The sequence below is a fragment of the Cryptomeria japonica genome, chromosome 1, assembly GCF_030272615.1.
Source record: "Cryptomeria japonica chromosome 1, Sugi_1.0, whole genome shotgun sequence".
Lineage (NCBI taxonomy): Eukaryota > Viridiplantae > Streptophyta > Pinopsida > Cupressales > Cupressaceae > Cryptomeria > Cryptomeria japonica.
In genome coordinates, this window is record NC_081405.1 from 501027635 (window position 1) to 501053228 (window position 25594).

General features: G+C 37.4%; 1 protein-coding gene and 1 pseudogene across 1 annotated transcript; one reads left to right on the forward strand and one right to left on the reverse strand.

Moving 5' to 3' along the window:
* LOC131073488 (uncharacterized) overlaps window positions 1–24801 on the forward strand; it is a 61592-nt pseudogene extending 36791 nt beyond the window's left edge.
* LOC131073530 (wall-associated receptor kinase-like 8) lies at window positions 95–2754 on the reverse strand. Its single transcript, XM_058009979.2, has 3 exons — window positions 1768–2754; window positions 1629–1682; window positions 95–1528 (listed from the first exon to the last, which is right to left on the reverse strand). Exons 1-3 carry the CDS (start codon window positions 2693–2695, stop codon window positions 306–308), a joined length of 2205 nt encoding a protein of 734 aa, XP_057865962.2. The 5' UTR covers window positions 2696–2754; the 3' UTR covers window positions 95–305.
* Window positions 24802–25594: the final 793 nt, after the last annotated feature.

Genomic DNA, 25594 nt, shown 5'->3' on the forward strand with positions numbered 1-25594 from the left:
CTCATAACCAAAGTGAATTTTTAAAAACAAAAAACAAATTAAAATAATAATTGCATTTATTATCTACGGGAGACACTAAACAAAGTAGACCAAATTATAATGAAAACATTATCCTTTTGGCCATCACAAGCAAAAGCATTTTTTACATTGCAGTTATAATAAACGTTGAAGGTAAATAGTCAAAACATGTGTTTAATCATTCAACATACAGATTGATTGGTTAGATAAGAGGGTACACGATACCTAGTATTGAATGAGACACGTGTCTTTATATCAGACATGAAGATAATGGCCAGCGACACACCTTATCGACCCCATCGAATTCCAACTCCGACCCCTTCGATGCTAAACGAGGAACTACACTGCCCTGGGATTGAATAAGCGGCCCTAATTCCCTTGCTTCTTTCTTCCTCACCAACAATCAGCCCCACCATTTCTTCCGGGTTGTCTGCTACACTATTATTTAGCCAGTCATGCTGTCTTTCGCCTCCTTTACTCCAAAGCAGTTCCTGAACCACCTCTTTCATCGAAGGTCTCTTCTCCCCTTCAACGCTAAGGCATTCTTTCGCTAGCGCCGCCACTCTTCTCATCGACTCCCTGTTTTTACCTTCTTTCACATCAAGACGAGGATCTATGATTTCCCCGACGCCCGTCGTATTTATAGTGGAGAGGAAATATATGGCCAGGTTGCTGTGGTTGTCCATCCTGTCATAAGAAACAGGTCTTAGCCCCGTCAAAAGCTCTGCCAAAACAACCCCAAAGCTGTAGACATCACTTTTCTCTGTAAGCTGAACTGTCTGAACGTATTCAGGATCCAAATAACCCAGAGTTCCATGCACAACTGTAGTAATGTGCGTTTGCCCCATCGGCACCAGACGAGACACTCCGAAGTCTGCAACTTTTGGAATATAATCATTATCCAGAAGAATGTTTGAAGATTTAACATCTCTGTGAACAATCGGTATCGACGCTGCAGAGTGCAAGTATGACAAAGCTTCTGCTGTCTCAGTGGCTATGCACAGGCGTTTCTCCCATGGAATTTGCTGCCAATTTTGCTTGTTGCCGTGCAGATGATCGAACAATGTTCCATTTGAAATGTATTCATAAACCAACAGAGGAACCGAAGTTTCCAGGCAGCAGCCTAGTAACTTAACCACATTTCTGTGATTAATTTGGCTCAAAATACAAACTTCATTGATAAACTGGTCGATTTGTCTGGAATCGACTTGCTTTGACCTCTTGACAGCCACCACAAGTCCATTACTGAGAGTGCCTTTGTAAACGGTTCCGTAGCCACCAGATCCCAGGATCAAATTTTGAGAGAACTTATTGGTGGCTTTCTCGATCTCGTTCAAAGAGAAAAGCTTCACGCCTTCTACTCCTCCTCGTGATGAAATTATTTTTTGCAAATGATCACCTCCGTTCTTTTTGAAGTTCCTTTCCTTGTCACGCTTTGATTTTCTTAGCTTCAAAATCCAGAAGAGAGTGCCACCGCAGAGTAGCGCAACAATGAATGTCCCAAATACCCCTGCATTCCTCAACCAAAATACTGAACATTACTACAGGAAATCAAAATCAGATAGGTCAATAACATAACATACACCTGTTGGAGGCCAAGAAACAGATACCTGAGATTATTGATAAAGTTACAAAGCAACTGAAACCTGTGCATTTTTTAGTTTCTGGATCAGGGGACAAAAAGCATTAGACTGGAATCTCAAATTACAAGAAAAATATATGCTGAAAACATGTACAAATCATTTATACCTTTGCATCCCGTGCCGCTGCTGTATCCATCTCCGTCATAGCCAGCCTTACACTTGCAAACATAACCCCAAATCCTATTTTCACACTCCGCGTTTGGAGAACACTGGCGTGAACTCTTTCTTTGAGCCGAGACGCACGTGTCATTCAGAATAGCCCAGGACACCCTCAATGAAAAATCCTCCGTAGCTTTGAACGATGTTGAATTAGAAATCGAATCCCAGCTATCTTTATCGACTATAGCGGAAGCTGAATTGCTACAATTGTTCGATCCATAGAAAGAGTGGAATCGTGCGGCGAGGCTAATTCTTGTGTAACCACCAGGAACCGCCATTTGACAACACCCATTCTCTTTGCATGAGGGCAGTTGCCTGCCATAGAGTGTTGAAGAATAGCCGCACTTAGATGTGCAGGAGCCCCAATAATGCGTTTCTTGGGACGTACTGCCCATATGCATCTGAAATTGGGCAGAGGTGTTACAACCAACAGCAAATAACTTATTAAGCCCAGAAATCCAGAAAGGCCCTTTGTCATAAAGGTTGAACGTTGTAGCATTTGTAACGTTAACCTCTTTCCTGCATGGAGAAGCATACAAGCTAGTGGCCTCAACCAGCAGGTGCTCGTAAGTGATATGTTTGATTTTTACTTCTCCCGAAAGGGTTGGAAGGTAAGGGATTCCAGGGTCAGAACTCGATTTTCTTTTGCAAACGATTTCAAAACCAGGCAAACCACAGGTGTCTTTGCCCAATCGGAAGGGGTAGGGGAATGTGAGACCTCCGCATGTTTGAGGCCATACGCATTTATCTGCTTTCAGCGATAAAAGCTGAGAAGAAGAGTAGAGCAAAATCCATGGAACTATACATATGATTGTAGAGGTCGACATGTAATTCAGTGTGTCACGCCTAAAATGTAAATATGCGAAGATCTGCATATATTTCTATTGTGAATTGAAGCATTGTGAACGCCGGAATACTTAAAATGAAAAGCCGCCCATTCGCCCGTCAACGAAAGCTGGGCTTATGCACCACATGACTTTAAGAGCTGATTTTCTAGATCGGTCAAAGTCTTATTTTCTTTCCCCGTTTTGTGCCGTCAGTCATGTTATCATGTCACGGTTAAAACTTTTTCCTTTTCAAAAGTCGTCCTTCCGCCCAACTAACAGTCACCGCTTACTTTCAAGTGCCCAATCCAGTAAAGACATGAAGGCGGCACCCGTGAGAGCAGAAAGCAAAGGTCACACAGTTGATATTTCATTGACGAGAAAAAGGGGTTGTTGGTTTGAATATATGTAATATTATTTTATAATTAGTATGTGTATTTCAATCAGGTGTAATGGTTATGTTGATAGTAAGATATGTTTTGGGTAAAGATATGAAGATGTCACCTGTGAGTGCAAAGAGCAAAGGCCACGCAGTTGATGTGCACTTGACAAGAGATAAAGGGATTGCTGGTTTGAATATATGTAATATTATTTTATAATTAGTACTTGTATTTCAATCAAGTGTAATGGTTATGCTGATAGTAAGATATGTTTTGGGTAAAGATACGAAGATGTCACCTGTGAGTGCAAAGTGCAAAGGCCATGCAGTTGATGTGCACTTGACAAGAGATAAAGGGATTGCTGGTTTGAATATATGTAATATTATTTTATAACTAACACTTGCCTCTCAATGAAATGCAATAGTTATGTCCATAGCAAGATATGTTTTGGGTAATATATTGGAGGACACACAAAAATTGGAAAAAATGAACATTGTCTTTATTAGGAATAATTATTTAGAATACAATCGAGTTGATATTGAAATGTGCAAAAGAAAAAAACCATTAAAATTTCATTTGGTGAGGTTTAAATCATATATTCACATAATTTTTTAAATAAAAAATATATCTACAACTTTAACATAGCATATAGAGTTTAGACCTTGACTATATATTAACATATTTGTAGAAAGCATTTGAGAGTCAAGTGTAGTAGACCCAATACAATTTTCCAAAAGATGAAACTTCATTTTTGAAATTTGAATATGTGAGAATCAAGTTTCACCCATCCATATGCACAACAATCTCTTATTTATCAAATAGTTGTTGGTGTAACATCAATTACATATCACACATGTCTCACATTATATTATAAATTGTGATGAATGTGTAGGGTATCTAGTAACTATAAAAATGTGGAAGCTTCTTATACAAGTCTACCTTAGTATATAATCTAACAAGGCAAACCTTACATTAAGAATAATTTGAGCAAATAATTTCTCTTTTCATATAATCTATAACATGCTCAATTTTAACTTTTTGGTTGAATGCTTCCACATGTCATCATCACAAGCCACTATATTTAAACCTTTTACATCTAGTTATAAATAAATATCAAAATATCTTGACAAAACATTATAGATAAAAAAAATTTCAAACTTTTTTTTTCTATTTCCTCTAACAACAAATTTAATCAGAATGAAATATATCAAAATGATCATAATACAAGTAAACAACCAATAATTGCAAATTCAATTTGAAGACTTGAAATAAATCAATTATGTGCATATCGTGCGATTAGGGCATTCCATGAGACCACATTTCTGTTAGGCATTTTGTCAAATAGTTGTTTTTTTTTCCTTGTCGATGTTTCCCCATTTTGCATACATGTCTACCAGAGCATTTCTAACTATAAAATCTGACAACATACCTCCTTCCATTTTTCTTTGATAGATGTCCATACTCCATTCCAAAGCTCCCATTTTGGTACAAACAGGGAGTATGGTGGCGAAACTTGTGGAATTTGTCTTTACCCTGCCAATTGCATTTCCTTCAAAGTCTCTAATGCCTTTCAAACAAATCCATTTTGTGCATAACCTCTAATTATTGTAGTGCATACGAAGACATTTCTTCGAGGCATTCTATGAAACAAGACTGTTGTAACTACGAAGATGTTACAACAAGTTTTCAGATTAGGCCAAACACATATGGATTAAGAAGTGAGGCACTTCACCCATGGCTGGTCTAGGAAGGGAAGTGTTGGCTCTTCTCGACTATTATTGTAGAGTAATGTGACTTTCATATATGGGCATGAATAATCTATTACCACGCAAGGTGTGAGACATATATGAAATAATACATTACCACTATTACGTGTGAGATGAGGACTGCTTCAACTTTTCAGAATTTGTTTTGACAATTTCATTACATGAGAAAATGAAATCCCCTGGGCAATGCCTACTATAAATAGCCTATCAGTTAATTAGTAATAAAGATATTTATAAATATTTATTTTTTAATTGTTTTTTTCTTATTAGCCGTTAGGTTTTTATTGTGGACTTACCAGTTCAGAGTTGACCAGAAAACCTGTCTCATGCTTTAAACTATTTTTTTACACCGTCAAACTATTTTTAGATTGCCAGTCATAGGAAATAATGGTGGATAACTATTTTTAGATTGCCCACTTGTGGATAACGATGAATGGTGGACACAATAGCACCGTATACACTTTTTTTGGTGTCCTTTCTTATGCAGGTTCACATAAACGCTTTCATACATCTCACCTTCCCTTCTGTGGCATAGGCAAGGAGGATGCTGGCAAACATTGTGGCATTTGGCTTTAATGAATTCATTTGTAAAGATGTAATTCATTCTAAATTCAATTATAAAACAAAATATTCTTTATTCTTAAACAAACTCATAATTTCTTTAATAAATCAATTTTCTTACACTTTTCCATCCTAAGCTCTAATTGATGATCTCAATGATATCATAATAAACATGAGATTTCTATAAATAGATAAAGACTTTTCATTCAATAGGAAATTGTAGTAGTATCTTAATCCTATCTGTCGTGGTCTGTGAAGTGTACTTGTACCTGCAAACACAAAACATTCAATAGATCATTACAAGCATGGTTAATGAATTTAAATCAAAGAAAGCTAAAACCATAACTAAGTGATCTATCGCCTCCTAGTAAATGCGAGTACGAGTTTTGCTCTCAGATCTTGTTATGCAAATTCCAGTGACTTGAATACACTTAGATGGAGGATTTGAATGATGAAGATGCATGATCTAGCAATGATAGCATGATTAAGCTACATGATTTCATGATTATTCTAGAAAATAAGCTAGAATAAAGATGCAGTTAAGCTAAGATTGAACATGATAACATTGCTTAAAATGATAAACTAGAAGCTAGATGCTTATAGTAACAGTGCATGAATGCAAAATGAGATGGGATCAATTAGGGACAAATGAGATGAATTGGGACCCTTTGTGCTCCAAACTAAGGTCTATTTATAGGATTCCCAAGGCTAGGGGTGAGGTGGCAAGAATCAATGGTCAAGATTGATATGAAGATATCAATGGTTAAATTGGAGGAGGTTGGCAAAGGGGTTGGAATGAAGGGAACATCTATCATCTCTATGGTGACAAGTGTCAAGAGGCTTCTAGAAGAGGTTGGATGAAAGGGAACACTTAGTGACAAGTGTCACAAAGCTTCTAGAAGATGTTGGATGAAAGGGAACATGGGGGTAGGTAGAATGGGTTAGGTTTAGGAATGGTTAGGTTAGGTGGTTAAAAGTTAGGAGAATTTGAATTTAGAAATTCAATTAATAGGAAAAGGCTAATTAATTTCAACAACTCGTAAATTTGATTTGTTTTAATTAATTAGGAGATTGGAAGAAATGATTTTGATGGGGAAGAATTAATTAATCAAAGAGGATTATTGAGATGAACCTATTTAATAAATCCTTAGATTTATTAATAAGTAGATGAAAGGGAGGGTATTTAATCAAATTGTTGATGAATTCAATTAAATTGTGGAGAGAGATTAATTAAATAATTGCTTATTCAATTAATTATCTTCAAACCATTTTTAGGTGTATACATTTTGCCCCTCTTTGAAGCGAGGTGTGATGACGAGTTGATTCAAAGAATAATCTCATTTTGATGATGATATCAGTTTGATAGGATGCCCTAGCTCTTGATTGCTAAATCCCGATATGATGATGCCCCCTCGGGAGATCAATTGAGATAATTGATCTTTGGAGTGTTACAAGATTGATATCCCGACAGATTTGATTTGATTTCTGCAACTGTGGTTGATGAAAATGTGAGTTCTTCGATTAGCTTGATTTCTTAGATCGATAAGATTGAAAAATCTTGATTGATTAGATTCAGTCTACTTTCAGGAAGGATTCATCCTGTATAAGACAAAGATGATCAAAGCGTCTGGTTTTAGAAAGGATTCATCCTGTATAAGACATGATCAGAGCATCTGGTTTCAGGAAGGATACATCCTATATAAGACATGAATTAGAATCAAATCGTCTAGTTTTAGGAATGACACCTCTTGTATTAGACATGAATGATCACATCGTCTAGTTTCAAGAAGGATACATCATGTATAAGACATGATATAATTTATTAGGTTTGATTGATTGATTTGATTTGATAATGTTGATTAGATAAAGAACTGTCAGTTTGTTGATATCAAGTTGCAAAAAGATTCGGATATGCTGATGTTGATTATGTTGAGAGAGATAGCATAAAATTTTCACTGGGTCGGCAATATCTGAAGAGATATGGTTCATTCGTCTGATTACATATATGCTTGTGATGATACTTTGATGATTCCTATGATAGATTTAACCCTTGATGAAAGGAGCCTGCGAGATCCCATATGAGAATAAAATGCAAGCTAAAATGCAATGGAATGCAATGCTATGACCCGACCAGTCACTAAATTATTGCGTTTTGTCATCATTGAGCTTTTGAAATGTGGGAAGTGAGTGCAAACATCGATGGTATAATTAAACCATGATGACCTGAGCACTATTTTCCTGGATTTTGATATAGCAAGTTAGCACAAGCATCAAGGTATAATTGAACCTTGATGACCTGAGTGTTGCTTGCGTAAAACACACAGTATTAATCAATTCAATACGCAAATCGAAAATGTCTTTAATGACACTCTGAAGATCATGTCCCGAGACAAATTTGCACATATTAATGATTAACTTTCAGACAACAGACAATAAAATATCAAGTTCCTTCCTTGTTCCTCTAGTCAAAGACATCCCGGAGTCACTCAGAAATCATGATAGCGACAATCAATATAGAAATGTTAAACAATCATGTTACAATCATTATCCAAAAAGATATTATCCACTAAAAAGTGTGTGATGTGCTTAGATTGACTTTGTGATAGCTTGATAGTTGATAGTTTGATCTCGTGTTCAACGTTGGATGTGTCTCAGTTTTCACTTGATAAAAGTTGTCCAACTGTTGTTCTTTTTGTTTGATCAAGATTTTTGCCCCTAGCTAGGTGTAGGATTTTGCCCCAAGCCGAGAAACAAAGTTGTTATGATATATCCAATGATCCAAACTATGGCAAGTAGCCACTTGGGATGCTTGCATATGTACAAAGGCTTTATTATGATCAGCGCTGATGGAAAATGAATGAATGCAAGCGGAAAAATGCATGAACTAATAGATGGAAGATGTAGCGGACAGATAGCGCTTGTTTGCCAGGTTTTCACCATCTATTTTTATTGCACTTTTTCTCATATTTGATTTTTTTTTTTTGTTGATTTTTTTTTTCACTGTTTTTGTATTTTTTTGATTTTTCACTGTATTTTTATTTTTTTTGCTTTTTTAGACATAATTTTTTTTCAGATGTATGCTATTGATAGGTTCTTTAGGTTGATCTCCATCCTGTGTTGATAGTTGATATACTCCTGACCCAAATACTATTGTGACCACAAATGGACCTAACCAGTTTGGTTCAAACTTTCCTTTCTTTTCTCGATCTGCCTCTTTGCATGGATTTTCCTTTAGCACTAGTTCTCCAACTTGAAATGCTTTTGGTTTGACCTTGTTATTATAGCTATGACACATTCTTTGTTGATATACCTTTAAATAATCAAAGGCATTTTGACTTCATTCATGAATCAATTCTAACTCTTGCAATCTAGATACTCGTTGTTCTTCATCTGGGATGAGACCTTTTAGTGATACACGTAGAGAGGGTATCTCTACTTCGATTGACAATATTGTTTTTGATCCGTATACAAGAGAGAAAGGTGTGGTACCTATTGGTGTGCGGATACTAGTACGGTAGGCCCCGAGAGCAGGGTTCAATTGAATATGTCAATCTTTGCTAGCATCATTCACTGTCTTTTTGAGAATTTTCAGAATAGTTTTGTTAGATGCTTCTGCCTACCCATTCCCTTGTGGATAATAGGGTGTGGAGAATCTGTGCTAGATTTTGAACTTCTCACATAGCTCTTGTACATCCTGATTTTTGAATGGTTGCCCATTATCAGTGATAATGGTCATTGGTATTCCATAGCGACAGATGATGTAGTTCAAGATAAATGCAGCAATTTGTTTTCCTGTGATGTTTGTGAGAGGTACTACCTCAATCCATTTTGTAAAATATTCTGTAGCTACAAGGATGAATTTGTGTCCATTAGATGAAGAAGGGTTTATCTTTCCTACTAGATCCAGATCCCATTGACAAAAAGACCATGATGTTGCTAAAGCATGAAGTTCTTGTGCTAGTGCATGAATCAAATTCCCATGGATCTGACATTGTTTGCATGTTCTAGCTATCTGAAAAGAATCTCGTTCCATAGTCGACCAATAATAGCCCAAGCGTATGAGTTTTTTCGAAAGGGTAAGACCACTTGAATGAGTGCCAAAAATGTTGTTATGGACTTCATGTAAGGACTTCTCAGATTCTTCTTGTTCAAGACATCTTACAAGAGTACCGTCTAGACCTTATTTAAATAGGGTATCCGTGATGAGAGGAAAATGGGAAGATTGGTGAATGAAGTTTCTCTTTTGGTTCTTCGATAAGTCAGTCATACCCTCATTAGATAATTTGCTAAATGAAATAACTAATGATGGTAATTTGGCTAATGTGAGAAAATTGTATAACACATTCAAAGATTCAGAAAAGGAAAGCATTGAAAACAGTATAATTTTACATCTAGATATATACAAGAAAGTTTTAATTGAAGTTGTGGATGACTTGCCCAATGAACTATATAGAAGATTAGATGTAAAGAGGATTGCCGTGATGGAATTGGACAAGAAACTAAAAGTTGAAAAAATTCTAGGTGTACATCCGGTTAACTCAAAAGAGGAGATTGACGACCTAATTTGTGAGGCTAACAAATCCGTTTTTGCTAGTGGTCATCGACAAGTGAGTTTGATGGCAAGTAGAGTAAATGAGATTGCAGAGGAGACTGCTGATAAATGGGATCTTTTTTGTGGAAAAAGAAAAACAAGAGGAACTGAACCGACCAAAGAAAACATTCAAAGTTTATCAGAAGGATAAAGACAAAGGGAAAGGTAAAGTTGGTGGAATACCGAACATCAAGATAATTGACAATTTTCCACCACCTTTGGATACTACACCGGTTACTGAAAGTGAAGGTATCACACATGACAACACTAATCCTGAATCTGAAATACTATTCACCATGAATGTAGACACTTAGGAAGTAAATATTGTTGTGGATAAGGACGGTACAGAGGCTAAGGATACCTAAACATTGGTAATCACTGAGATACCTAAACAATAAGACAAACCTTTACTGGTTGAAATGCAAACTCAGACTAATCCACTGGAGGATAACACAAGCAAAATGGTTACAAATGCTAGAAGCATAGAGGTAATTAAGGTAGCTGGTTAGACATCTGGTACTTCATCAAGTGAATTCAGACCTACTAATGTGATAGAGGTACTCCTGGACTTTATCAAGAAGATAACTGACTGTAATGCATTGGCTTACAAAGCAATTGATGACACAATACCAATTCTTAAATTGATTGCATCGAAATGTAATATAGATAATGTAAAGGATTCTTTAGGTAAATTGGACACATTGTCCAAATTCATTACTGACAATGTAATAATAGTTGATGAGGTGAATGAGGACACCTTCAAAGAGAAAGTTGAAAAGGAAAAGGATAAATTATTTTAGGACAAAATAAAGAAGTGCACAAAACATATAAACACACTTTTACCGGCACTGAATACTACAATTTTGGAATACAAAGAGCTGTACAGAGAAACATATAAGCCACATCTATTGACACAGGACATAGAAAAGGAGATAAGCAGAGTACAGAAGGAAATAGATGACATAACTGATAACATAATTGGTTCATCCGAACCTATATCAGTTATTGAGCAAGAAATAGCAGGTTTTGAGGAGAAATTGGAGAAATTTGAGAAAGAGAAGGCAAGGATTAAGGCTAATGCCAGAGAACTTAAGTATAAACTTGGTCCTAAGTTGGACAACCTTATCTCTCTGAGAAATGAGATCTCTAAGGCATTACTTCAAGGAGAAAGATCACTGGAAGAGAACATGCATCATCTCACTGACACAATCCAACAGACTGAGGCAATCTTAGACGACAGCAACAGATTCATGCAGAGTGTAAATTTGGTTTTGGTAGACATATTCCAGATTGTAACCAACTGGTTACAAACTTTGAGGTGAAATTTTTGCACTCATTTGACAATTTTTGACAACGTTTGTCAGTTATGTCAAAGGGGGAGTAGTGGACAGAGAAAAATGATTAATCAGAGGAGATCATCTACTCAGGGGGATCATATCTTTTTGGTAACTTTTTGGACTTCGCTTTTTGGAAACAGTTTTTTGATTTTTCTCATGAGTGTTGCCATCAATGCCAAAGGGGGAGATTGTTGGCATTCTACACTCTTATGAGAATAGTTGGTCTTGTCATTGATAACAACCATCTGGCAACCTTATGGAACTAATCTGGTAAAGCCACCAGCACAGACATAGACATCTACATACACCGCCAGACACTTCACCGACAGCAGCAACAATGCATACTGACACCCCAGCCGACAGAGAATAAACTTTTGTTTATTGTATTTAATTGTAATTGTCTTTTGTAAAGAAGACATGGCATATTGTAAAAGACTCATATATATGTATGAGATCTTATAGGTCATTATGAGTAGAAGGCATATGCATGGAGAGAATATATAAATGATATTTTGTAAAAGGAGATATAGTTGACAACAAAAGTTTTGGTTATAGAATGAGCTTAAACCAGTACTAAACTTGGCTTAGTTGATGTTGATTTGAAGGAGTACATTGTATTGGATTTCATAATCCACTTTTGTAGTCAGTGTGACTTTTATTGAGCAGTGAGCTCTAGGCAGTTGACCTTCCTGCATGTGCAGGCCCCTCATTGTAAGTAATATTTATTCATTGGCCAGTGAGTGAATATTGTGGGTCACAAATCCCACTGAGGTTTTTCTCACACCGGGTTTCCTCATTAAACATCTTGTGTTATGGTATGCTTTCTATGTTGTCTTTAATGTTCTTGTTTACTGCATTAATTCTTATTTACCGGTACACTGCTTTGGAATGCAAAGTTCTTAATAAGGTTAAATATTCTGTAAACCAGTTAGATACTGATTCACCCCCCCTCTCAATATCTTTGGGACTATCATTAATCCTAACAATATAGTGTCCTAAGGGGTTGTAGGACACAATATGACCGTTTAGGATACCATAGGACCCATAATGACCCAATATGGTGTCATATGTTGTCTTTAGGGGTCATATGGTGTCCCATGACCCCTTAAGACACCATATGACCCCTAACGACACCATATGGTGTCATAAGGGGTCATATGACCCATAAAAACACATTATAGAGTCGTAAAGGGTCATATTGTGTCCTAAGAGGTCATATGGTGTCTTAAAGGGGTCATATGACACAATATGGCCCCTTATGACACATTATGGTGTCGTTAGGGGTCATGTGGTGTCCTAAGGGGTCGTAGGAAACAATATGACCCCTTAGGACACCATAGGACCCATAACAACCCAATATGGTGTCATAAAGGGTCATATGTTGTCCTTAGGGGTCATATGGTGTCTCATGACCCCTTAGGACACCATATGACCCCTAACGACACTGTATAGATTTGTAAAGGGTCATATTGTGTCGTAAGGGGTCATATGATGTCTTAAAGAGGTCATATGACATAATATGACCTCTTAGGACACAATATGACCCATAATGACACAATTTGGTGTCTTAAGGGGTCATATGGTGTCATAAGGGGTCGTAGGACACAATATGATCCCTTAGGACACAATATGATCCCTTAGGACACCATAAGACTTATAATGATCCAATATGGTGTCATAAGGGGTCATATGTTGTCCTTAAGGGTCATATGGTGTCCCATGACCCCATAGGACATAATATGACCCATAACAACATAATTTGGTGTCTTGAGGGGTCATATGGTGTCCTAAAGGGGGGTAGGGCACAATATGACCCTTTAGGACACCATAGGACCCATAACGACCCAATATGGTGTCGTAAGGGTTCATATGTTGTCCTTAGGGGTCATAGGGTGTCCCATGACCCCTTAGGACACAATATGACCAATAATGACACAATTTGGTGTCTTAAGGGGTTAGATGGTGTCCTAAGGGGTCGTAGGACACAATATGACCCCTTAGGACACCATAAGAACCACAACAACCCAATGTGGTGTCATAAGGGGTCATATGTTGTCCTTAGGGGTCATATGGTGTCCCATGACCCCTTAGGACACCATATGACCTCTACCGACACCATATGGTGTCATAAGGGGTCATATGACCCATGACGACATTGTATAGAGTCGTAAAGGGTCATATTGTGTCCTAAGGTGTCATGTGGTGTCTTAAAGTGGTCACATATGACCCCTTAGGACACAATATGACCTATAAAGACACAATGTGGTATCTTAAGGGGTCATATGGTGTCCTAAGGGGTTGTAGGACACAATATGACTCCTTAGGACACAATAGGACCCATAACGACCCAATATGGTCTCATAAGGGGTCATATGTTTTCCTTAGGGGTCATATGGTATCCCATGACCCCTTAGGACACCATATGACCCCTAATGACACCATATGGTGTCATAAGGGGTCATATGAGCCATAACGTCACCGTATAGAGTCGTAAAGGGTCATATTATGTCCTAAGGGGTCATATGGTGTCTTAAAGGGGTCATATAACACAATAAGACCCCTTAGGACACAATATGACCCATAATGACACAATTTGGTGTTTTAAGGGGTTATATTTTGTCCTAAGGGGTTGTAGGATACAATATGAACCCTTAGGACACCATAGGACCCATAACGATCCAATATGGTGCTGTATGGGGTCATATGTTGTCTTTAGGGGTCATATGGTGTCCCATGACCCCTTAGAATACCATATGACCCATAACGACACAATTTGGTCCCTTAAGGGGTCATATGGTGTCCTAAGGGGTCGTAGGACATAATATGACCCCTTAGGAAACCATACGACCCATAACAACCCAATATGGTGTCATATGTTGTCCTTAGGGGTCATATGGTGTCCCATGACTCCTTAGGACACCATATCACACCTAACGATACCATATGGTGTCATAAGGGGTCATATGATCCATAACAATATTGTATAGAGTTGTAAAGGGTCATATTGTGTCCTGAGGGGTCATATGATGTCTTTAAAGCATCATATGACACAATATGACCCATAACGATACAATTTGGTGTCTTAAGGTGTCATATGGTGTCATAAGGGGTCGTAGTACATAATATGACCCCTTAGAATACCATAGGACTCGTAACGACCCAATATGGTGTCATAAGGGGCCGTATGTTGTCTTTATGGGTCATATGGTGTCCCATGACCCCTTAGGACACAATATGACCCATAACAACATAATTTGGTGTCTTAAGGGGTCATATAGTGTCCTAAGGGGTCGTAGGACACAATATGACCCCTTACGACACCTTAGGGCCCATTACGACCCAATATGGTGTCATAAGGGGTCGTATGTTGTCCTTAGGGGTCATATGGTGTCCCATGACCCTTTAGGACACTATATGACCCCTAACGTCACCAAAACAACACCATATGGTGTCATAAGGGGTCTAATGTTGTCCTTAGGGGTCATATGGTGTCCCATGACCCCTTAGGACACCATATGACCCCTAACAACACCATATGGTGTCATCAGGGGTCATATGATCCATAAAGACATCATATAGAGTCGTAAAGGGTCATATTATGTCCTAAGGGGTCATATGGTGTCTTAAAGGGGTCATATGAAACAATATGACCCCTTAGGACACAATATGACCCAGAATGATATAATTTGGTGTCTTAAGGGGTCATGTGGTGTCCTAAGGGGTCGTAGGACACAATATGGCCCCTTAGGACACCATAGGACCCATAACAACCCAATATGGTATCATAAGGGGCCATATGTTGTCCTTAGGGATCATATGGTGTCCCATAACCCCTTAGGACACCATATGACCCCTAACAACACCATATATTGTTATAAGGGATCATATGACCTATAACGACATCGTATAGAGTCATAAAGGGTGATATTGTTTCCTAAAGGGTCATATGGTCTCTTAAAGGGGTCGCATGACACAATATGACCCCTTAAGATACAATGTGACCTATAACGATAGAATTTGGTGTCTTAAGGGGTTATATGGTTTCCTAAGGGGTCGTAGGACACAATATGACCCCTTAGGACACCATAGGACCCATAATCTCTCTCTCCCTCTCCCCTAATCTATCTATCTCTTTCTATCTCTCTATATCCACCCTCTCTCTCTCCCCCCTCCCCTAATTTCTCTCTCTCTCTCTCTCTCTCTCTCTCTCTCTCTCTCTCTCTCTCTCTCTCTCTCTTTCCCCCCTCTCTCTCTCTCTCCCTCCCCCTCCCCTCCCTCTCTCTCTCTCTCTCTCTCTCTCTCTCTCTCTCTCCCTCTCTCTCCCTTCCCTCCCCCCTCTCCCCTCTCTCTCCCCCCCCCTCTCTCTCTCTCTCCCCCCACTCCCCCCTCTCCCTCTCCCTAATATCATATACTAATTTATTTATAAATTAATATATTAAAATATTATATATTAATAAACAATAGATTAATTATGTGCAAATTTAGTTAGTGAATTTACTTATTAAAATCGGATACCCAATATAATCGGGATATCCGATTTTTGTTCTACAAATTTCAAATTTGAAATTTTGGCTTGGGAATGCTTTCGGATTTGGCTTGGAAGTGACAAGCCTGGAAAGTCAACTGAAAAAATTTGTTTTTTAGTATTCCTTGATTTTCCAGACTTTACACTGGTGGCTGACGACTCTTTTTATACCCAAAATTGATTAAATAAAAGGGTTTTTTAAGGACGTTCTTAGCTTTCCAATAATATAAGGCTTGTCTTATTTCAACTTTAATAATTAAATATTATTTATTTTCTAATTGAATTCTTACAAAAGTCCTGATTGATATACTGATTGAAAAACACTCATAACCTTCAAACGGTATAACATTTTTTGAATCCAAAACATGTATCACACCCTATGCTTTGTCTACTATAGGGAAAAACAAAAATAAAAAAAAATTTCATAAGGTTTTGACCAAGTTAAGGTGGTTAGACATTAGAGTTTCTGAATTTCTGAAAAGCTGTAGTAAAAAAATCATAAATAATTATTTACGTTTTAAAAAATTACAAAAAAACATGTGTCACATCCAGACATGAGTCTAATACTTATATTATAAATATTATAACAAAATATTATGGTTTGATTGTGATTAGGGTGGTCAGACATATGTCTACTTCTTATCTTTTTCTTGAAAGTTTAGTACCACTGCATTGAAATTTGAAATTTTCATCAAATAGAGATTTTTTTTTCAAAAAACAACTAGTAGCTTAGAAACTACATTCAATTTTCTATAGATTCTCTTCTTACATATTTTAAAAATAATATTCACAACTTATTCAAATTTTCATGTCAAGTTGCATAACTCTGATTTTCTGAAATTTCATTGCCACTTAAGGGCCTGTTTTGGCACACCATGATCCTACACTTGCCCTTAAAGATCTTAGACTTCTCAAATGCTTCAGATTTTTATTTTAGAAAAGTAACCCACATCATTCTAGAGTAATCATCAATGATTACCATAAAATATCTATCACCGTGAAAACTTTTTACTCTAGCAGGGCCACACAAATCAGTATGAATAAGATCAAGAACATCATTTTATTTATCTTGTATACCTCTAAAAGTGGTCCTGACCTATTTACCCATTTGACATTCTTTACATATTGAATTATAGGGCTTCATAATCTTAGGTATATCCCTAACTACCTTAGTTGAACTGATCTTCATAATGCAATCAAAATTCACATGACACAACCTTTTATGCCATAGCCAACTCTCATCAATCTGTGTAATCAAAAATGTCTTCTCACTAGACTTCAAATGAAATATATTACCTTTTGTTTGTGTATCGATTGCAATCTCCAAACCAGATCTGTTAATGATTTTGCATTTTCCATCCTTGAACTGTAATTGAAATCCCTTATCTACCAATTGTCCTACACTCAAAATATTATACCTCAAACCTTCAATAGAATAAACATTGTCAGTATTGTTCTTACCATCCAATGATATAGTTCCTTTTCCTTTGATCATACATGCTTTGTCATCTCTAAATCTAACTAGACTCCCATCAAATTCTTACAAAGATAGAAAATTTCCTTTATCTCTAGTCATATGGTGTGAACAACTGCTGTCAATTACCCATTCATGTTTGTCTTTAATTTTAGCAGCAAGTGCCTTCTCTTCAGGTACATTTTCTTCTAGCTCCGAATCATCCTCTTTGATAGCCAAGAACACCCATTCCTTCCCATTTTCGGATCCACTAGCAGAGTCTTATGCCGGTTCATCATTTGAATTAGTAATGCCTTCCTCATCCGCTATGTAGCATGATTTGTCTCTATTTTTCTTGTATTTATACTTGTTATGATATCTAAGGTTAGCCTTAAATGATCTTATAACTCTTTCTTCAAATCTTGAATTCCTTTCAGGATATATAGATGCAAAATGACCAATCTTATTACATGCAAAACATTTGAAAGGTGTTTTTCCTTTATACTTACTTCCTACTAGTCCTTTAGGTACTCTTCTAGCAAATAGTGCTTCAAGTTTCTCAAACTCATCATCTTCTCTCTTCATATCTTCTAATTCCTTTGCATTCAATTCTTTCCAATCTTTCTTACCGGTTGTAGATGTAGATACATGAAAAGAAGGTTCAGTGTTCACAACTCCAAAAGGTCCAAATTCCTCAAGCTCAAAAGCAGATAGTTTCCTAGCCAAAGTATCTCTGTTGACAGATGTATTAGCCATTGTTCTCAACTCATTGATAGGAGTAGCCTTCATTTTTTAAGTCGGTAACCATCAAGTTTAGCAATCTTCATTGTAGGGTCACCTTCATTAAGAGTCTCCAACTTATCCCATATAGCCTTTCTAGATGATTTGTCGGTTAATCTCATTATTTGCTAATCAAAAAGTGCACACAAGAGGGCTTTTCTTTCTCTACAATCATTCTCAAGCTCCTTGTCCAGGTTTTCCGGAGGAGGATTGCCAGATCCCAGATTATAGGGTGTGACACCATTCTGTGTGATCTCCCAAATCTCCTTGCCAAGACATCTCAAATGAGTCTCCATTTGAATCTTCCATACTGTATAATTTGTTCCATCAAGCCTCAGAACATCCCTCTGAAAGATAGCTCCAGAAGAACTGGATGAACTTGAACTGTTAGTCGCCATAGGATCTTCCTCAAGCGGTTAAGCTTTCTATAGAGAGAACCAAAGCTCTGATACCAATTGTTAGACAGTTCAAATAACTGGAAGACAACTGAGAGCGGGGGGGGGGGGGGGGTGAATCAGTTGTCATAGATTACTAGAACCATTAGAAGTTTAAACTTGAATACTGGAACCCAAAATATTAATACTAGAATAGCAGTTAATCCAATTAAGCATAAATAATAATCATAGAATAAAAGTCATCCACATAACACCAAGATTTATATGTGGAAAACCCGGTAAAGGGAAAAACCATGGTGGGAAGCCTACCCACAATCAGATAATACTTCTACTGTAAGTAGGTGAATTACAATTGAGGTCCCTGCACTTACAGGAAGGCCAACATCCTAGAGTGCACTGCTCATCACAAAAGGAGCCTCACTGACTACATATAAATCTAGACTACAATCCGGAGAAGTGTTGAACTGTAAAAGATAACATCTCCTATGCTTGTGTATAGTTCCAATTAATCTCAATACTGGAGGACTAAATCCTCTTACATAAACCTAATTTGATCTCCAATGATCGACCAACTCCTCTGCCTGAATGATATTACATTATTCGCACATTACATTCCTTCACCATGACCTCTAATAATAACCATGATGATCTACAATGAGATCTTACATCTATATATACAAACTCTCAACCATAAACAATCAGATTGGCCACCAGACAATAAACCAATTACATAATTACAAACCATGTCGGCCTTAGACCAAACAAATAATATCTAACACATAAGACATCCCAGAAATACATCAATAGGTCTAATCTACACGTTACATTAAATCTAGTCCATAACCTAGATCAACCATGACCCAATATAGGTTCACACGTTTTAGCAATGATCTCCATCCGCCAAGTCTCGAACATGATCACCACCAACATCCTGAAACTCCACCAGAAGTTGCATGAACACCACGTATGCAATTCATAGAAGATCTTCAGCAAAAACTTTGTCGGTGAAACCCTCGCCGGAACTAGAAACCAAGCTTCTAAGCAAGCATGATAGCATCCATTCATCAGACAAAACCCAAATGACCAAATATGAGCATGAGTATCATGAACAATCCAATTCCATCACCAAACTATACCGAAGCCTACCGGATCATGCCGCATCCAAGTTAACCAAAAACCACTCAATCTACCGTGACAAAAGGGTGCTAGTAAAGCATCCAAACAACTAGTGTCGGCATCAATGACAAAACATCAATGCAACACATAATCAATTCCACCAAATGGCCAACATAATCTAAGTCTTAAATGGGAATAAAACATCATCTAGCTATCATCACTTTGGAAGAAGGAAACTACAAGTCATGACATGATGGAATCCTAAACCATTGTCAATGGATTCATCTATTGCCACATTTGTATGGGCTTATTCCTGAACCAAGTACTTGCTGGTATAAATTTGCATCAAAAAGTAGAAATGATCATGTCTTAGGATTAATGGTTTAAGTGTTGGGGACCACACATCATGGGCTCTATCACACATTGAGTGCCCTTGCTCTCTTTGGCTCACTTTATGGGAAATGTATGGAGATCCCACTGAACCTCCATTCCTAGATGATCCAACTATAGACATGCGTATCTCCCTTGATAATGATGATAATCCTATGTATGATGACGACACTAAAGAGGAAATTGCTTATTGGAAGAGCCTTGATTGTCTTGATTACATAGAGACATCTCCTCTTGCTTCTCCTCTTTCTACACCTCTAGTATTGGTAGCTATTCAGTCACCTCCACCTACCAATTGGACAGAGATTTTGGTTTCTTTGAATGCTACCTTAGATTCTCTTTAGCAGTTTCATTATTTTCCTCTTGATGAGCGAGATATCATCCTATCAAACATTTATCATTTGTTTGTTCAATCTCTTCTTGATCATGATGACAATATTGAGGACACATGCCATATCTCCAATGTTAGCTCACATTGAGATGCATGTTCTTTTGGTTTGGATTGTCTTGTACTCTCTCAGCCAGTCCATGCTACTATCTTGACACATCCTGATTCACATTTGAAAAAATCTCACACTACAACGGTCACTGTTCTTGAGTCTTGTATGGAAAAGTCATATTTTAGCATTAGATTGGAGAAACAAGATTATTTTCGTGAGCCTGTCATCTTGATTCCTTCATACATTTCAATTGAGTGAGAATTCATTAGTTTGACAACTCAAGGTTTTTATCTTTTGAAAGGAAAAGGCATCATTTGTTGCATAGGAACCTACTACAACATTCACCATGCTACATTCTGTATTGACATTCTTTCTCTTCTTTGTTGGAGGTAGAAAAGGGTCCTATCTTTTCATTTTCACTTTCTACGAGGCCTTCTTGGGGTGAAGGACGTTGCGGCATACAAGATGCCATGCAGAGTTAGTGTAAGTTTTGAGGGGGGATTTTGTTCCCACTAGGTTTTTCCTCTTTCCTCTTTCCTTTTCTTAGGCTTTTGTCTCCTTAGTTAGACTTAAGGGGGGGTGATAGTGCACGTAAATCAACTTTTCCTCTATGTTATATGGGATTTTAATCATGGATTTCTGTTTTAATCCCATGATTTGGATAAAACTATTTTTAACTTAGTTGTTAAGCTAAGGAATATCTCTGCTTTTTCAGTTTAATTCCTATTTTTCCTTCATTTTTTGCTTTGGCGAAGCCTCTATATTTTGTAATTTATTTGTAAATTAATCAATGAAATAGTTTTACTCTCATTCTTTCTCTCATTTTTTCTCTCTGTGCTACAAGTTTTCTTCTTTCTTTCTAGCTAGATCTTACTATGTTGTGCAAGTTTAGATAAAATTTTACAAACTTTTCAAAAACATATAATGACATACTTTATAGATTTTCTATGTAGTTTACATAAAACATTACTTTCCCTTTAACTATCATTGCTGACCTTTAATCCAGGTATTGTGGTAAATCTGAAATCCTTTTTGACGGATTCAATTTCCCTCTTAAAAACCTATCAAAATATGTAGGTGTGACATAGAACAATCCACCTATAGCTAGGAACAACAATTGAGAACAACATTTTGATCATATCGTTCATACTATTTTGATTCTAGTTAGATGGTATGGATATATATGAATACCATCTTAGAATATATAATATAAATTGACTTGTATCTTAGATTATAAGATATAAATACCGACCATCTTTTGGCATGAAAAGGTTAACTTCCTGTGGTTCACATGTAATAGATGGAAGTGAAAATTTTATCCGGGGAAGAAACTTACAAGTAATTTCAAAGAACGTGTATGGATGTAGTTTGATTAAGTGAGCTTGAATTTTTCAATGGAAACGCTTGTGTTTACTTTACTTATTCGAGGAAAGTTCTGAATGACAAGCCTAGATAATAAGCGTGGATGTTTGGATGGCTCTGTTGAATTGATCAATTCAATTCATTTCAATTAGTCACTGTAATTAGCTGGTCAAGTCAAGAACTAACAAGAACAGTCCGTTCGAATGCAGTTGGAAATTACGTTTCATCAATTGACATACATGTTAGAAGTTTGACGATATGGAGAGCCATTGACCAAGTTATATCAGGAGAAAGGTCGGCAGTAATAAGATTTGAAACATAAGTTACTGTTCAATATTTTACCTACCATTCCAAAGGACAATTGATAAGAAATATCTATTAACTGTACACGTAAATTTTATATTCTTATTGACTGTTAAATTATTTTACAGGCTGTTTTAACTCAGCTGACAAGCCGTGCTGATACGATCAAATCCAAAACAAAGGAAAGAGGAATCCTGATATAACTAAAACACGTCTAGGGCGACTTTTCAAAAAGTATTGTGTCTTGAAACTGCCAACGATGCTTCCATCCACAATCTGAATATATGCAGAGCGGAGATCATAGCTTGATATATTACATTTTAGGCCTGCCTGATTCACTGAATTAGATCTCCATGTCGAAATTTACAATTATATGTTCAATTCAATGGATTTTGCTCTACTTTTCTGCTCAACTTTTATCACTCAAAGCAGATAATTGTTTTGGCTCAAATTCTCAAACATGCGGAAATCTGGCAATTCCTTATCCCTTCCGATTGCTCGGAAGCACATGTGGTTTGCCTGGTTTTGAAATAGCTTGCGAAAATAAATCGAGTTCTCACCCTGGTACCCCCTATCTCCCAATCCTTCCGAGAGAACTTGTAAAAGTCCTAAATATGTCTTACGACCACATTCTGGTTGACGCCGCTGCCTCGTATGCTTTACCATGCAACAAACCGGCTAACAAGACAATCACCAGAACATTCAACCTTTCCGACGGAGGGCCTTTCAGGATTTCTGAGTTTAATAACTTCTTTGTTGTTGGCTGTAGCATATATGGCAAATATCGAATGTCTTTGGCCACTGGACCGGATGCATTCATGGGGTCTTGCTATTCTTCGTGTAATCAGACACGCTCTGTCAAACCATTGGCATGTAAAGATAATAGTTGTTGTAAAATACCGGTTCCGGGAGGTTACACCAGGATGAGCGTCAGTGCAGAATTTCTCTCTTTTAATGAAACAAGAAATTGTAGCCATTCCGCCTCTGCTCTAGTTGACCGTGAGAGTTTCGGTTCGAATCCCGGATTAAAGTTCCAATTCGAAGATTGCCCTTATTCTATGCGTCTAGACTGGGCAATTCCTGGCGACACATGCCCCTCGGATAAAGCTAACAATTCATACCAGTGTTCTCCAAACGCAGAGTGTGAAAATAAATCTTGGGGTTATGTATGCAAGTGTAAGATTGGCTATAGCGGGGATGGATACAAGAAAGGCATGGGATGCAGAGGTACAAATTGTTCTTTTATGTTTCCATAACATTCGTTTGTTTTTCTTCTTTTCATTTGAGATTCTCCTCTAATGATTTTATCCTGCTCCAGAAATAGAAATATGCACAAGTTTCGGTTGCTTTCAAACTTCATCAATAATCGCAGGTATCTATTCTGGGCATTCAACAGATGTATTTATTACCCTATCTGGTTTACATTTCCTGCGGTAACAGTTTTTCCGTTTGACGAATGTAGGGCTATTGGGGATACTAATAGCTGTACTACTAGGCGGTGGCACTCTCTTCTGGATTTTGAAGTTAAGACAATCCAAGCGCGTCAAAGAAAGGAACTTTCAGAAGAATGGAGGAGATCATTTGGAAAGATTGATTTCATCTCGAGGAGTGGAGGGCATGAAGCTCTTCTCTTTGAACGAGATCGAGAAAGCCACCAATAAGTTCTCTCAAAATTTGATCCTGGGAACTGGTGGGTATGGCACCGTTTACAAAGGCACTCTCACCAATGGACTTGTTGTGGCTGTCAAGAAGTCTAGGGAAGTTGATTCCAAAGAAATCGACCAGTTTATTAATGAAGTTTCTATTTTGAGCCAAATTAATACAGAAATGTGGTGAAATTACTCGGGTGCTGCCTGGAAACTGCGGTTCCTCTCTTGGTTTATGAATACATTTCAAATGGAACATTGTTCGACCATCTGCATGATAACAAGGAAGAGCATCAGCAAGTTCCATGGGAGCAGCGCCTGCGCATAGCCACTGAAACCGCAGAAGCTTTGTCATACTTGCACTCTGCAGCGTCAGTACCGATTGTCCACAGAGATGTCAAATCCTCCAACATTCTGCTGGACAATGATTATAATCCAAAAGTTGCAGACTTCGGAGTGTCTCGTTTGGTGCCAATGGGGCAAACGCACATCACTACAGTAGTGCAGGGAACAATGGGTTACTTGGATCCCGAATACTTCCAAACAGTTCAGCTTACAGAGAAAAGTGACGTTTACAGCTTTGGGGTGGTTCTGGTCGAGCTTCTAACGGGGTTGAAGCCCGTTTCGTATGAAAGGATGAAGAACCAGAGCAACCTGGCCATATTTTTCCTCTCCACTGTGAATACAACAGGTTTCAGGGAAATCATAGATCCCCGTCTTGATGTGGATGAAGGTAAAAACATGGAGTCAATGAGAAGAGTGGCGGCGCTAGCGAAGGAATGCCTTAGCGTAGAAGGGGAGAAGAGACCTTCTATGAAAGAGGTGGTTCAGGAATTGCTTTGGAGTAAAGGAGGCGAAAGACCGCATGCGTGGGTGAATAATGATGTAGCAGACAACCCGGAAGAAATGGTTGGGCTGATAGTAGTTGATGAGAAAGAAAAAAGCGAGGGAATTAGGGCCGCTTATTCAATACCAGAGCAGTGCAGTTCCTCGTTTAGCATCGAAGGGCTCAGAGCGGACTTCAGAAGTGGCAGATGACTCCTCATGTCCTTCTAGCCACTTAGTACGTATGTTTGTCCTTCTAGCCACTTAGTACGTATGTTTGTCCTTCTAGCCAATTAATATGTATTTCAAATGGCTGAATAATCTTTTAGTCTATACCCATACTCTTTAGGGAACAAGTTTGTTTCTAGATATAATATGCATTCTAATTTGTAATGATGAAAATGTCATGTTCATGGCTTTTTATACGTGCATTGAAATATTATTGTAATGGGAACTGCAGATCTAGTAGTTAATTTTATATTTTTTTTCAATGAAATATATATATGTAGGATTGTTGTGTTAGTGGGAGCACAAATTTAAGTTAATGTCAATAAAGAGTTTGTCTAGCTTATGATTTAGAAATTTCTTTTGGTTGTCTTTTTAGTTCAAAAGTGGGTAAATATGATTATCACATCATTACGTTGAGACGGTTTATATAATTGTTCTTCCAATTTTTTGTATGGATTGATAATTTCCATTCATTATATTTATTGATGTTTAAATAAAACAACTCAATGTTCATAATATATTAACATCCTAGTTCCTACAAAGATTGCATCTTATAAGCTTTTTTTCTTTTCTTTTTTCGACACAATATAGAAAAAAATATTAAAGAAATTCAACCACAATAGTTTGAAGTCCATCATGTGGACAAAGAGGAGAATGCCAAATTCATTAAGAAATTTGAAGTCCACCAGCCACAAACATAATTGTCGCTTCAAAAAGGCCGACAACAAATTTTATGAGGGGATTGTTTTAGAAAAAAGTTGCAAAATATTTTAGTATAGATCACAATTTTAGAGTCTGCCACCACCAACTGACATAAAGGATGATTGCAACATTTATCTGTCATCACTAAAG